General features: G+C 33.5%; 1 protein-coding gene across 1 annotated transcript; it reads right to left on the bottom strand.

Moving 5' to 3' along the window:
• Positions 1-7,036: 7,036 nt before the first annotated feature.
• Positions 7,037-10,800, bottom strand: LOC106755217 (peroxisomal 2,4-dienoyl-CoA reductase). The gene is made up of 5 exons (XM_014637330.2): positions 10,536-10,800; positions 9,579-9,738; positions 8,468-8,640; positions 8,172-8,394; positions 7,037-7,432 (listed from the first exon to the last, which is right to left on the bottom strand). Exons 1-5 carry the CDS (start codon positions 10,719-10,721, stop codon positions 7,278-7,280), a joined length of 897 nt encoding a protein of 298 aa, XP_014492816.1. The 5' UTR covers positions 10,722-10,800; the 3' UTR covers positions 7,037-7,277.
• Positions 10,801-13,384: the final 2,584 nt, after the last annotated feature.

Genomic DNA, 13,384 nt, shown 5'->3' with positions numbered 1-13,384 from the left:
GAATTTATTGTGAATAATCTAGAAAGGTCTTGCATTTGATTGAGAATATACTTTGATTAACTGCATGGTCGCCCTTAAATTAATTAAGAATGTACTTTAATTAATTTGAAACTTAAACAATAATCAATTGAACAATGATCTGTGAATAACCGATGATGAATCTATTTTGGAAAAGCAGTGGAATTAACCTATTTCTTCATAATTATTTTTAAGTTTTCTATTTGTTCTACAACATTCTTTAAACATCCGCACTTTTGTTCTTAAACATTGCATAACATTCATAAGTTTCAGATATTCGAAAGCAATTTCGTGTTCGTTGGGAGACGACTTAGGGTTACTTTAGCCCTATCTATTTTTTACTACTAGGTAATACTGAAGTTGCCTTGAAAAGTAGTATTAATTTTATAGCTTCAACGACAGCTTATCAAAAGCCCTTGAGATTCATGTTGATTGTGTGTATGGTTTGATTGAAAGTGACTGACAATTTTAATTTGTTCAATTTAAGTGGAAAAATGAGAGAAACACATCCTTGTAAGATTCAAGAGAGAATTTCCTTGGTTAAAAACAATGGTTCTTACAATTGATTGTCATGAAAAATTTGGTGCACTTTTATCCTGCTTTTATTTGATAATTGGAGTCACCATTTGCTTCTGATCTTGAATCTGTAGTTTGGAATGCAAAAATTTGTTTTGGAAGGACTATGAAATTGATTTCTCAAACAACCAATTTCAAAGCTATGTTTTGAAAAGTTGTTGGGATCTTATTACTTTGCTTGAGGGCAAGTAAGATGCTAGGTTGGGGGGAGTTGATAAGTGCAAAAAAGTAGTAAATTGTCATATGAAATTTTGGCACTTCTGTTTTGAATTGGGTACATTTGTATAAATTTTCCCCAATCTAAGAAAGATTAAATGTAATCACATGTTTCTCAGTTGTTGATTGGAAAGGAAATCATTTGATCCCTATTTTGTATGTATTTTAGGTAAATCAAGAGAGAAGAGTAAATCTTGCAACATTTCGCCCAAGCTAGAATGATCTCGCTTAAGCTAGATTCATCCAGGAAGCCATTTTCATTTAAGCGAGAATATTTTAGCTTACGCGAGAATGACTATCTTCTCCCAGAAGTTTCTTCTCGCTTAAGCGAGAATAATGTAGCTTAAGCGAGAATTCGAACAATATATATACTCATGAGACATAAAGAAAGAAGAGACGATGGAGAGCTGCAGAGAAAAGAAGACACAAAGCGACCCAAAGGGGTTTTCATCCACTTTAGCTGTAGGATCTTCATCTTCATCTTTATATATAACATTTTTATTTTTATTCAACATTGGTATTTTTGTTTTGCTCCTAATTCTTGATTCTACCTGATCAATAGTTTCATGAATGTGGATTTTAGACTTGACTGGAAAGTATTTCTAAAACCCTGATCTGAGCAAGAATACTTGATATCCTGTGATGCTAGGAATAAATTTCAGTTTATCAATTGCTTTTAACACTTGAACATAATGCTGGAGAGTTTGTTGGATATGTGAGGAATCAATATCTAAGGAACTGATCTTATGAATTTTATATGCGAGGAATCAGTATAAATGACTTTTGTGTGTTGCATCAATGTTGGTAATTTCAGTTGTTATATGTTTGTATTCATCAAGATTGCAAACGATTGAGATAGATGAATTCAATCCCAACTTCCCATATTAAACTTTCCTTAACGTATCTTTTGTTACTATTTTACTTTTAAGCAACATAGTTTTAATTATTAACTTCCATCATGAATCAGTTTGAACATCCTTGTATATATACTATTTGAGATAAAATTTAGCTATTTAATTGAAATTGTTCCTCGTGGGTTCGACACTCTTACTTAAGAAATCATTATACTACAGTTGACTATTGGTAAGCTTGCTAAAAGTTCAACAGGTGGTTAACTTATGAACACAAACCTTGGAGGAATGGCTATCAAATGCTTAAAAGCCTATTTGTTTAGCGTTTTTATCTTCCTCATCTCCATCTCCCAAGTTTGTAGGTGTGTCGTTGTAGCTACCCTCCATATTAGACTCTTAAGGTTTTTGCCAGGGAATTTCTTCCTAACGTTGACATACAAGTGCCTTACAGAGAATCTTTGGTCAACTCTAGGAAGGAGTTCTTGTATAACTGGAAGTAGGCTCTAGGGTTTTAATACAATAAAGTGTAGTTAGAAATTACTAGTAATTAATAAAGATCGTGGTCAATGTACCAAAATTAGAAATTATAGATGACTATTACCTTTTGTTTGTCTGATATAAAAGTAAATGATGAACATACATCAGTCCCACCAAGGTCATTAATCAATAGTTCCAAAAACCAGGTCCATGAGTCCTTGTTCTCCACTTCAACCACTCCAATGCATAACTTTTGATAGTGTCTAAAATGTCTTACTTTTAAGCAAAATGTATCCCAATTCCCCATTTAAAATCAATCATACTTTTTGGCATAGAAAATGTTCCAAACTTCCCATAACCCTTTACATCATTAACTTCTTCATCACTATTTTTCCACTAACTAAATCTTCAAATTTCCAGTCATCATTTGACAAACCTCTCTCATTGCATTATCATCAAACATGGTGTCATAAATCTCACTCAAACATGGTCCACTAAATTCATGTGACACACTTTGGGCTTCAACTTCCACATTACCAGACCATTTTGCATCTATATCACTATCTATATCACAATCAACACTGACACCAACTAGCCCTTCCAACCACTCACTATTTCCATAAGGAATTCCATGTTCAGAAGAGGAACTCCAACTTTGCACATCAACTTCTTCTTGTATGTCAGCTTCACATTCAACTCAATCTTCTGACACAACACCAACTTCTTCAACTCCGTGCACCTCTTCATCTGTGTGAGGCTCACCTTGCACTTCACCATCAAAATCATTCATCTCTTCTAATACAACACCAACTTCTTCAACTACATGTACCTCTTCATCTATGAGAGCCTTACCTTGCACTTCACCATCAAAATCAGCCCTTTCTTTTAACACAACCCTATGTTCTCCAAGTTCATGCACCTCTTCCTAGATGGTAGTCACACTTTCCACTTCACCATTACAATCACCCCTTTCTTCAGGTCTAGTCTCACCTTCAGATTACCACAAATACATGAACCTGACCATTCAGCCTAACTAAGTTAACCATATGCATGGCACCAATGTCATCATACAAAGGCTTCAACCCATCATCCAACATGAACCCCCTCCTATAGAGTACCACTGATCTTTAAACCCAACATATACTAAACCTTTGACTACACTTACAACCACGAAGTAACTCCAAATATATGGGTCAAAGGTGTTGAATATAATGAAAAAGTATGTATGTGATTAATCTCCCTTGTGTTGAATATGTTAGGAAAACAAGTAGGCTTCTTTACACAAGGAGGGGAGGGGGGTGAATTGGTGTTGTTTCAAACATAAAATCTTTTCGCAATCTTGAAACAAAAGTATAAAGCTTTTTTATGTTTTCTTGAAATGCAAGTAATGAAAATTTCAATGCAGCGAAAAAACATAGTTGACTACTAAACAGATATAGTCGACTGAATTTAAAAAGTGCAGGGATAGAGAAAATCAAACACTGGTTTTTATATTGGTTCAACCAACAATGCCTACATCCAGTGTCCTTCCAACCCAAGAAGCAAATGCACTATAATGGTTGCGGATTTTACAACAAAGAATTTATAGAAGCCTCACGCAAAAATATAAATCTCTTCTCTAACCCAAAACCAAAATATAGCTGCACAACAAAACCAGACTTGCAGCAAGAATCCCCTCTTCTGCAATCTGAACTCACGTCGAACAATCCTCAACGTGTAACCAGCACTCTTCACAGGATGCCAAGCCTACAATCAACACAGCACTCTTCACAGGATGTCAAGCCTTCAATCAACACAACAGTCTTCACAGGATGTCAAGCCTTCAACGATCAATCAAGAAGCACCTTCTTCGTGCAAATATTTATCACACAGTCAGCGCATAAGCCTTCTCCCTTTGAATCTCTCTCAAGATAGATCATCACCGTCTTCTTGGAGAATTCTTGGAGCTGTTAACAGAGAATTCAATCTGAAACAAGAAATGAAAATGTCAGTGCATCAAAAGTCTTTTGAACAAATCGCGTTCAGTCTATTTATAGTTTTCTGTCAGTCAGATTATTGTTTCTTAGTCGAATAGCCGACTAATCCAGCCGACTGTATTAAAAAAATTATAATAGACAGTCAATACATAGGCTCTCAGTCAACAAAAATCAACACACATTTATTACAGTTGACCAAGTCATCAATGCTTAACTAACTTTTAAAAATATAGCCGTTGTAACGTGTAAGCGTAACAGAATTCCAAAACAGATCAAAGGTACAGTCGAATGTACACATAACAAAGTAGACTGACACATGAAAAAACACTTTGAAATTGTTTTCAATCCAAAATGTCACAAAGCACTGATGTTCAAAATCTGTACAAAGGTTTTAGAATAGTTGAATCCATTACAGGTGTATTCGACTATACTAGAACTTTGTCACACATTTATAAGTTCATAAAGGCGCTTGTGATTTTTCACTTCCAGAATGTACTGTTATCAAAGACATTTTATTACACATTGTCATACAAACATGTTCCACAGATATATCACACAATTAACATAGGAACATACATCACAATACATGAAAACAAGTTCAACAGATATAACAACGAGTTCAGAACAAGAACATGTAAAATAGCAACATGTGTATTGTTATTAAGCATTGTGTTGTCATCATCAAAAACCATATTGATATAGAGTTTGTGTTGTCAACAATCTCAACATAATATAGACATAGGATCCTCTATTTATAATAGAAGAAATATGGGCTAAGCCCAAAATACAAATAAGAAATAATAACAAACTAACTAAAAATAAAAGATAAATATAATATAAAGATAATATATCTAACAAAAGGAAAACTAGAAGTCTCCCCTTCTTACTTAATCATCCCATAATAAACGAACTTGTTTCCATGGTGGAAAACAACCCCAATATCCTCGTCCATTACGCACGATAGTGTGTGTGTGTGTGTGTATATATATATATACCTATATTATAGTCACATCTCGACAAAACATACAGGTATTAAAACCATAATGAAAACGCACTCAAACACACATTGTAAAACAACTTTAAACATGGGGGACCACCACATTGCAATAAAAAAGCAACACAATACAACCATGGCGGACCATCGCCCAACATTCTATTTTCCCAACACAAAACACTACAACATATGACCTTAAAAAAACTCAACAAAAAGCACAACAATTACTGACAATCATTGAGATTCACCGCCAATGACCACGTGATGGATACTTCGCTATTCATTCAATGTCAACTACGAATGAATATTAATTTTCAAAATGAAATATTCAATTTCTGAAATTGATTCTCAATTTGTATGAACCCAAATCTAACTTCCTTTTTCCCAATCCCTAATTCGAGCAAAGTAGTGAGCTTAATGTTTAATTCATTTTTGTCAATTTCTTTTATTTAAAAAGAAAAAACAGAAAGACATGTCAGAATCACATACACCAAATAAGAAATTCCACGTCATTTAAACACCAACATCAGCATGTCACATTTAAACACTAACATCACACTAATGTTGCTCATCCAATTTAACGACAAGAGTCTAATTGGAACAATTTTCACAAAATAAAGACCCAATTGAGAAAAAAAAAAACAAAAAAACCAATTTAAAATTCCAACTCCAAATAGAAACCTTTCAAATAATTAAACCTTTAAATAATAAGCGTAATTGTTTTTGTTTTTTCGTATAAATCCACGAGTCTGACTATTATTTATATCGATAAAAATATAAATAATATATTCATGTTTGAATTTTTTTTTTAAAAACAATACAACCTTTTTTTATTATGTGTTTTATAGTACTTTGAACAAGAAAAAAGAAGTAAATGAATGCGCTTCTCCACAATGTACGTGTTTTTCAAAACTAAACAATTTTGTTCTAATTTTATTATGAGACCTAATCACTGAAGTGTTAAATGTTTCAGTGATAATATGCCAAATACCCATTTAAGTAAAATATCCATGGTAGATTTGACTATTGACTTTAGTGCATCTAATTTCAAGACATATTTTTACATTTTCTTTTAAAAATTAAATATTAAATAAATTAAACTTTATTCTATTATTTATGTATTTAATTGTCTAATTTTGAAAAACTAGAATTAAATCAAGAACTACAACTACACACTCCCGAAATTATAAAGATTTAAAGTGGATTTAAACATATTTCTTAATATATTCGCTCCAATTTTAAAATAATTATAATTTCTGAAATTATATTTACAAATACAAATATGACTAGTTGCCATTTTAATAATTTATTTAAATGCTTACCATTTTTACGTATTTCAATTATCGATAAGATACCTTATGCAAATGAAATTAATAAATTATTTTTTTGAGATTGTTTTTTTATTTGACAAAAGGCTACTTTTGAAAACAAATCATCCTAAAAAGCATACCAAGTTATTTTTATTTTAAAAACTGATTTTAAACCAAAATAATTTAAAAAAGTGACAAATAACTTATATTTTAATTTAGAAAATCTTACTTTTTTAAGAATTTAAATGTTTTTAGTTTCTGAATTTTAACATGAAATTAAAAGTTTTTCGAAACTTTGATACATTTTAATTTTTAAACTTTTATGATAAAATAATATATTCATTTTAATACAATTACATCAATGTTTTCTCTTTTTTTTTACAAATGTGTCAAATAATTCAAATGGTAGCATGAAAGACAATTAATATATGAAAAAAATAAAACAATAAAGTTAAAAGAAATGCATTGATTTATTTTTAAATATTGAAGAACAAAATGTATTAAATTCAAAAACTAAACATTTTTTTAAATGTAAAAGTATTGACTGGGAGGTAAAAGAGGAGTTGAGCCTAAGGTACAACTAGATTTGTGTAAGTGTTCAAGATAGCACAATGTATATGAGGTATAATAAAGGGAATCACAACTTAATTTTATTTTGAGTTCTACAATTTGAGAAAATTCACCTGTTTAACAATTTAAAATTAGCACATCATGGCTTCCATATCCATAAGTTTCTACAAATCATTAATTGATTTAATAATTTAAAAGTAACACATTATAAGTTGCATTTTGCATAATATTCTATAAATCATAGATTGATTCCCTGTGTGAAAAGGAGCTAAAACCTGAATGTGGTGGTTCAGAGCTTGCTTTTTGGAACACCAACTGGTGCATTTCTTGATCTCTTTTCTACAGATCGAGATACTTGCTTCACAGCCTCTTTTGCTAAATGACGAGGCCGGCTCAGCCAAAGTCCTCCGTCAACTATCACAGTGTCTCCATTGATGAATTTTCCTTCACAATTTTCGAGAAATTTTTCAATTTTCCGTCGGTGAAAAGCGTTATGAACGATATACGTATAAAAGAGACCAAAATTAACGACAGGATAACTAGATATTACAAGAGTAATACACGTAACTAGATACTGTTTAAGATACCACCCGTATACTTGTGGAATATAGTTCGAATAGAAAGAATATGGCTTATTTACAGAGTTACACAATTATTTCGTGTACCTAAATCTTGCAATTTTCGCTGCCAAAACTAAAACAGAAAACCCGAGCATGATATATAATACATGATAATTTCTGTAACAGCCGCTTGTTAATCATGCAAGAAATTTAAATGCATCCCCTGATGTCGAAAGAAGTTAGGAACATATGTTCCAAGATTTCCTAATAATTTCCTACCATATAGTATTGCACTGCACATATTCAACTTGGTACTAAATAATTTGGTGAAACATTCTTAACACAGTATTAGCTGATTGGGACGTGGTGAAGAGAGTACTTAAATTCTAAAATAATATTCTGAAATAAAAATAATTTCATTTAGAATTTCATTTCTGTAACTTTCTGATAATTTTTTTTTTTTTTTTTTGGGAGCTGCTCAAAATTAAGAGGAACGAGAAGTTCAAGAAATTCAACAGGACATTCATTCATTAATATATACAGAAACAACATTTTATTTCCCTCATAAAAACATGTAAACAAGATTAAAACAATAATTTGGGTGAATAGACAAAGCGACCAACCTGCATCTGACGCTAGGAAAAGTGCAGTCATGGCTATATCCCATTTCTCCCCAAGTTTATAAAGTGGCATATAGTCTCTGGCTTTGCTACTTATTTCGTCGGGAGCTAGTTTACTCATGCCAGGAGTGTCACTTATTGGACCTGGAGCAATTCCATTGACTCTAATGTCATAGTCTGTTCCCCATTCTAGTGCCAAGTTTCTTGTAGTGGCATCAACAGCTGCCTGGTGAATAATAGAAATTTTAAAGGTGAATGCCAACAAGATGATTTTAACATGGTAGTAATGCGTTAGAAACCTTTGCAGCAGACACGTGAATTTGGTACCAAGAAGCTGTGTAATGCAAGGTGGCACTGATGTTTATTATTGATCCCCCACCGGAAGAGTTGCTCCTTCCTTCTCCGCCTTTCTTGAGATATTTTAGTGCTTCACGGCACATTGTGAACGTGCCAACAGAATCAATGTCCAAAACTGTCAAGAATGATTATATCTTATCACCACTTCCTTTCTCTTAATTAGTAGAACTGAATATGCTTGCATCATGCTCTAAACCTAAGATAGCTAGTAACTTAGAAAGTGTCTGGAGTAACCACTCATCTGAAACATCACAAATCTATCCTATCCACATTTTTGGATTAGTGCTTTCTTCTAGAATCGATACCTTCGATATAAGAAATGTATAGTGTCCAACAACAGTTAACATAATTGACAAAACTTAAGACCCGTTTGGAAAACAACCTAATTAAGTTCTTATTATATAAGATCTTATAAAAGTTGTTTCCATAACGACCAAAAAGAAAATAAGATGAAATACTTTCATATAAGTTTAAGTTTCATAAATTCTTGTGGAGAGCTTATTGAAATAAGTTGAAAACAGCTTATGAACACATCACAAGGTATTTGCATAAGCTCTCCCAAACACATTCTCATGTTACAAGATAAGTTTGAATTACTATAAATAAGTTCTCCAAAATCATGACACAATTTATTAAGTATTTTTGGTTCAGTTCTTCGTCAGAATAAGAATTTCACCAATCCCCATGGTAGAAGTTTGTATCAAAAGTCAACATAAAATTCTATTAATTTATGTTGACCGGGGTGAACTTCAATTTTGATTGGAGTATCACTGAACTCTAAAAGTAATCTAAAAATGTGACTAGATCATAAACGATTAATCCAAAAATTCTATTAATCAGATTTAACTACAAAAGGGATTTGCACCAATCATCTTATATGAGATAAGTTAGACAACCCTTCAACAGAATCATAACGAAGATGCATTGGAAATCACATATTAATGACACTTCTCAATATACTGTTTTATTTTTAATTCTTCAACCAATATCCCAATTTATCATTTGCCTTAAAAAAAAAAAAGAAAAGAAAAGAAGATGTGACACAGACAGAACCTGTGCGAAAGCCATTGGGGGAGAGATCCTCTGCCGACACAAGGAAGTTCCCAGCCGCAGCATTCACAAGTATATCAATCCTTCCAAAATGCTTAAACGTCGATTCCACCACCCTCTCTGCATCCTCTTGCTTCCGTACGTCCCCCTCAAACCCAACCGCCTAAACCAGAACAAAATCCACATCAATTACCCATTCACTCTTGCCAAAACAAAACATTCAGAGTCAGGACGCAATTTACAAGACCAAAAAGTCCTCCCGTGTTAAATTTTTCCCACGCATGTCTTGTGGAAATACATGTTTAGGTACTTCAAAACCAAAATAGTCTCACGTGACTTAGTTTAAATACATTTTTCCCTCTCAATTCATAAAGACGCCATTTCAGATAAATCCATAAAGCTCATACTAGTGTCAAATCCTGACTAGACCTTGTTTGCGCTTATCCCAATTCTGAAATATGCTTAAACAAACTTCTCTACAAACTTTTAGAAGAGATAAAAAAATAAGAGAAAAAAAAGAACAAAATGAGTTTCACTGTAAGCTAAAGTTCATCCATGCATAAATTAAAAATTAAAAAAAAAAACAGAGAAACTAACCATCTGAAAGAACTTTTACAAATGAACTAATATATGTTAATTTTAACTTATAAAAAGTTAATTTCATAGTTTTCTTCTTGTCCAAACAGGCCAACACTAGTGGACTTGACAGATAACTTGAGGATGAAAGATTTACACAGTAGAAGCAAAGTCTTGTAATACACAAAAAATAGCTTTAGTTCGGAACTAGTGTGTTAACCTCATTTTTTATAAATCCACACAAATTGAATCAAAATCTTATTTGATTTCTAAGACTGTAGGAAGTGAAAAAAGAGCAGCGAGAGAATCATTCCCTCCGAGAAAACACAAATTAAATTAAAGGAAAATAGCGACTGGAGAGAAGAGTAGGAGTGAATTGATTACGGGAATGGCGAGGGATTGGAGAACGGAGACAGCGGAGTGAAGAACTTGCTTTCGGCGACCCATGAGCGCGACGGAGGCTCCATGTTTGCCGAATTGCGTCGAAATTTCGAAGCCGATTCCAGAGGCTCCTCCTGTTATCAGAGCCACCTTCCCTTTCAGAATCCCTGCTTTGAACGGCGATTCCATAAGATTCAACGACTTCTGGGTTCTCTTAAGAGAAACCTTTCGTCCCTATGCTTTCTTTGTTGAAATCGCTGTTTGCTCCACTTTCCCTGTATTTATATATTTTAGGATCCCGTTACTTTAACACAACTTTTTTAACACATTTTTGACACAAACACGTGTCATGCTGGCATTGGTTCTGTTTTTTTTTTTTTTTAAAAAAAAATCTGAGAATGAAAGTTAGCAGCGTTTGGAAAATTTGCGATTCCAAATATACCCTTACCTCTGTTTTCTGTTTCATTTCACAATTTTTCTCATTTCACAACCAATCTCGAATCGTCCTCTCTCTCGTTTAGTTAGTTCTCTGCATTGTGGTTACCCATTTGAGTTTTCGTTCTCGGCGGTTGGTGGAGATGGAAAGTCCTGAAGTGCAGCTTNGTTGNANAAAGGTAACTGCTGTTGGGTTTTGGGTTTTTTGTTAGGGTAGTTTTTTTTTTTTTTTTTGGTGGAGTTTTGGGTAATGGTTTTGGGTTTCTGGGTTTTTCGTTTGCGTTGTTAGGTTTGGGTATTTGATTTGTGGTCTTCCTTTGTGGATGTTGTGGTGAGGGTTTAGTATTTATTTGTTTTGGGTTTTTGGATTTGTGTTCGTCGTTGTTGATTTTGTGTTAATGGTAGTGTGTTTTTGTGTTTGGTGTAATTGTTTAAGGGTGTTGTGTTGTTTGTTTGATGTTTTTTTGTGTGTTTTTCCACCCCATTTACTTATGTTTGTGATATGGTTATGCTATTACATTTGATTTGTTTTGGTTGAGCAGTTGACGGTGCGACACTAATTTTCAACCATGTATGTGTGCACGTTGAACGAACACTTGATAGATGATCAACGGTCACTTATTTCGAAGACTCCTTTTGCCTGGTTTTTACAATTGAATGGTAAAGTCACAATGAATAGTGAAATTTTGCGGGAGTTAACGTTTAAATGGGTAGATTCGAGTTTCAGTTTTGTAATTGGAGATAAAGTTGTGAACATGAACGAAAAGGAATTCTGTTATGGATTAGGGTTGAGTTCAGAGGGTGATGATATAAACTTGAAGCATACACAGGATAATAGTAATTGTTTTAAATACTTGGGTAAGGGAATCAAAGATTTGAATTTCATTTACAAATTCTTATTGAAGAAACATAAAAAAGGAATTCCTTGTGGTGTTTTTTGTAGCCTGTATATATTGGTTGGAATATCTGAGATTTTGTTTCCTAGACGTTATGGTCGAGTGTATCCTATCATGTTTAAAATTGTTGACAACCTGAGTCGTTTGAATAATTACTGTTGGGGTAGTTTAGTTTATCGTTATTTGGTGAAAAGTTTGAGCAAAGCTTCCGATTCAGTGAAGAAAGGCAAAGCTATAAGCGATGTTACTGTGAATGGTTGTGTTTACATGTTGCAGGTAATTATAACTTATTGATTTCATTCATGAATGGTGAATTGAATACTTTAAATTTGTTTATGAATTTTTGGTAACATTTAGTTGTTGTTTAGGTATGGTTTTGTGAGCATTTTGTACCTGCAGAAGGTCAAGTTAATAAGTCACCAAGGATCTTGCATTGGATGGATAGAAATGTGGGAGACAGCATTGTCAAACAGGTTTTCGAGATGGGTGTGGTATGTGATGTGTTCAATGAGTTTTGAATTATTTAATATATTCAAAATAGTTACCTAACATGTTATATGTTGCCTAATTTCAGTTCCACGTTGTTGATGATGTGGTTGGTTGTGCATCCAAGTCGAAGACATATGTGAAGGAAAAACAATCACATCCAAAAAGGAATGTTGACGAAGAAGCGAAAAATAAAATACTTAAAAGAGAACGCAGACAAAGTATGTTACGTAGTGCTGAGGAGCAAGAATGTTTGATTGAAGAACTTAAAATGAAGGTGGAGGTTTTGGAGGTAGAGGTGGCTCAAGAGAAGGCGAGAAGAACAACTACAGCGGCAAGTAACGACGACATTGATCATAGTAAGAATGCATATTTTTCCCCTGCTGTAATGTCTAACAACCAACCGAGAGGATTTTCAAAGACCGATCACGGTGGACTGTCGCAGAACGCAGCGGATGGGAACATGGACACCGAACCACAAATGAAGACGTACGTGAGGATGGGAAGAAGAATGCGTCACAAGAGCCAAGCCCTGAGGACACCTTACACCGGAAATATAGGATGTAGAAAAAACAAATAAGTGATTAATGTATGGTATTTTGAATACCAACATGACTTGATGTTGTAGCTAAACTTATTTCTTGCAGTATGAGGTCATGTATGTTTGGTTCCATGTATTTGACTTGTTGACATTAAGTGGTTTGTATTTTGATTTGGTGTACTGATTGCAATGTTTGAAGTTTATTTTCTTGGTTCCAAGCAGGATAAAGTAATGTATTAGATATAATTGTATGCCGAAGCCGTTTGTGGTCATTTGTCTGATGTAAACGACTATTTGACGTAAATTTGTATTTTGATGAACCTGTTACACTTTAGGAAGCTTGAACAAAGGTTGAATGAGATCATAAACACTAGTACTGAATTTCTGCCAAACATGTGAGTGAAAAACTGCATTGTAATCGTTTACAATGCAGTGTAAACGATTACGCGAGCCTGCTGAGGTTTTTGCACGTCCTGACCATCTGTAGGAGCCAC

The sequence above is a fragment of the Vigna radiata genome, unplaced genomic scaffold, assembly GCF_000741045.1.
Source record: "Vigna radiata var. radiata cultivar VC1973A unplaced genomic scaffold, Vradiata_ver6 scaffold_464, whole genome shotgun sequence".
NCBI classification, from domain to species: Eukaryota; Viridiplantae; Streptophyta; class Magnoliopsida; order Fabales; family Fabaceae; genus Vigna; species Vigna radiata.
This window is presented reverse-complemented; position numbering and strand designations above follow the sequence as displayed.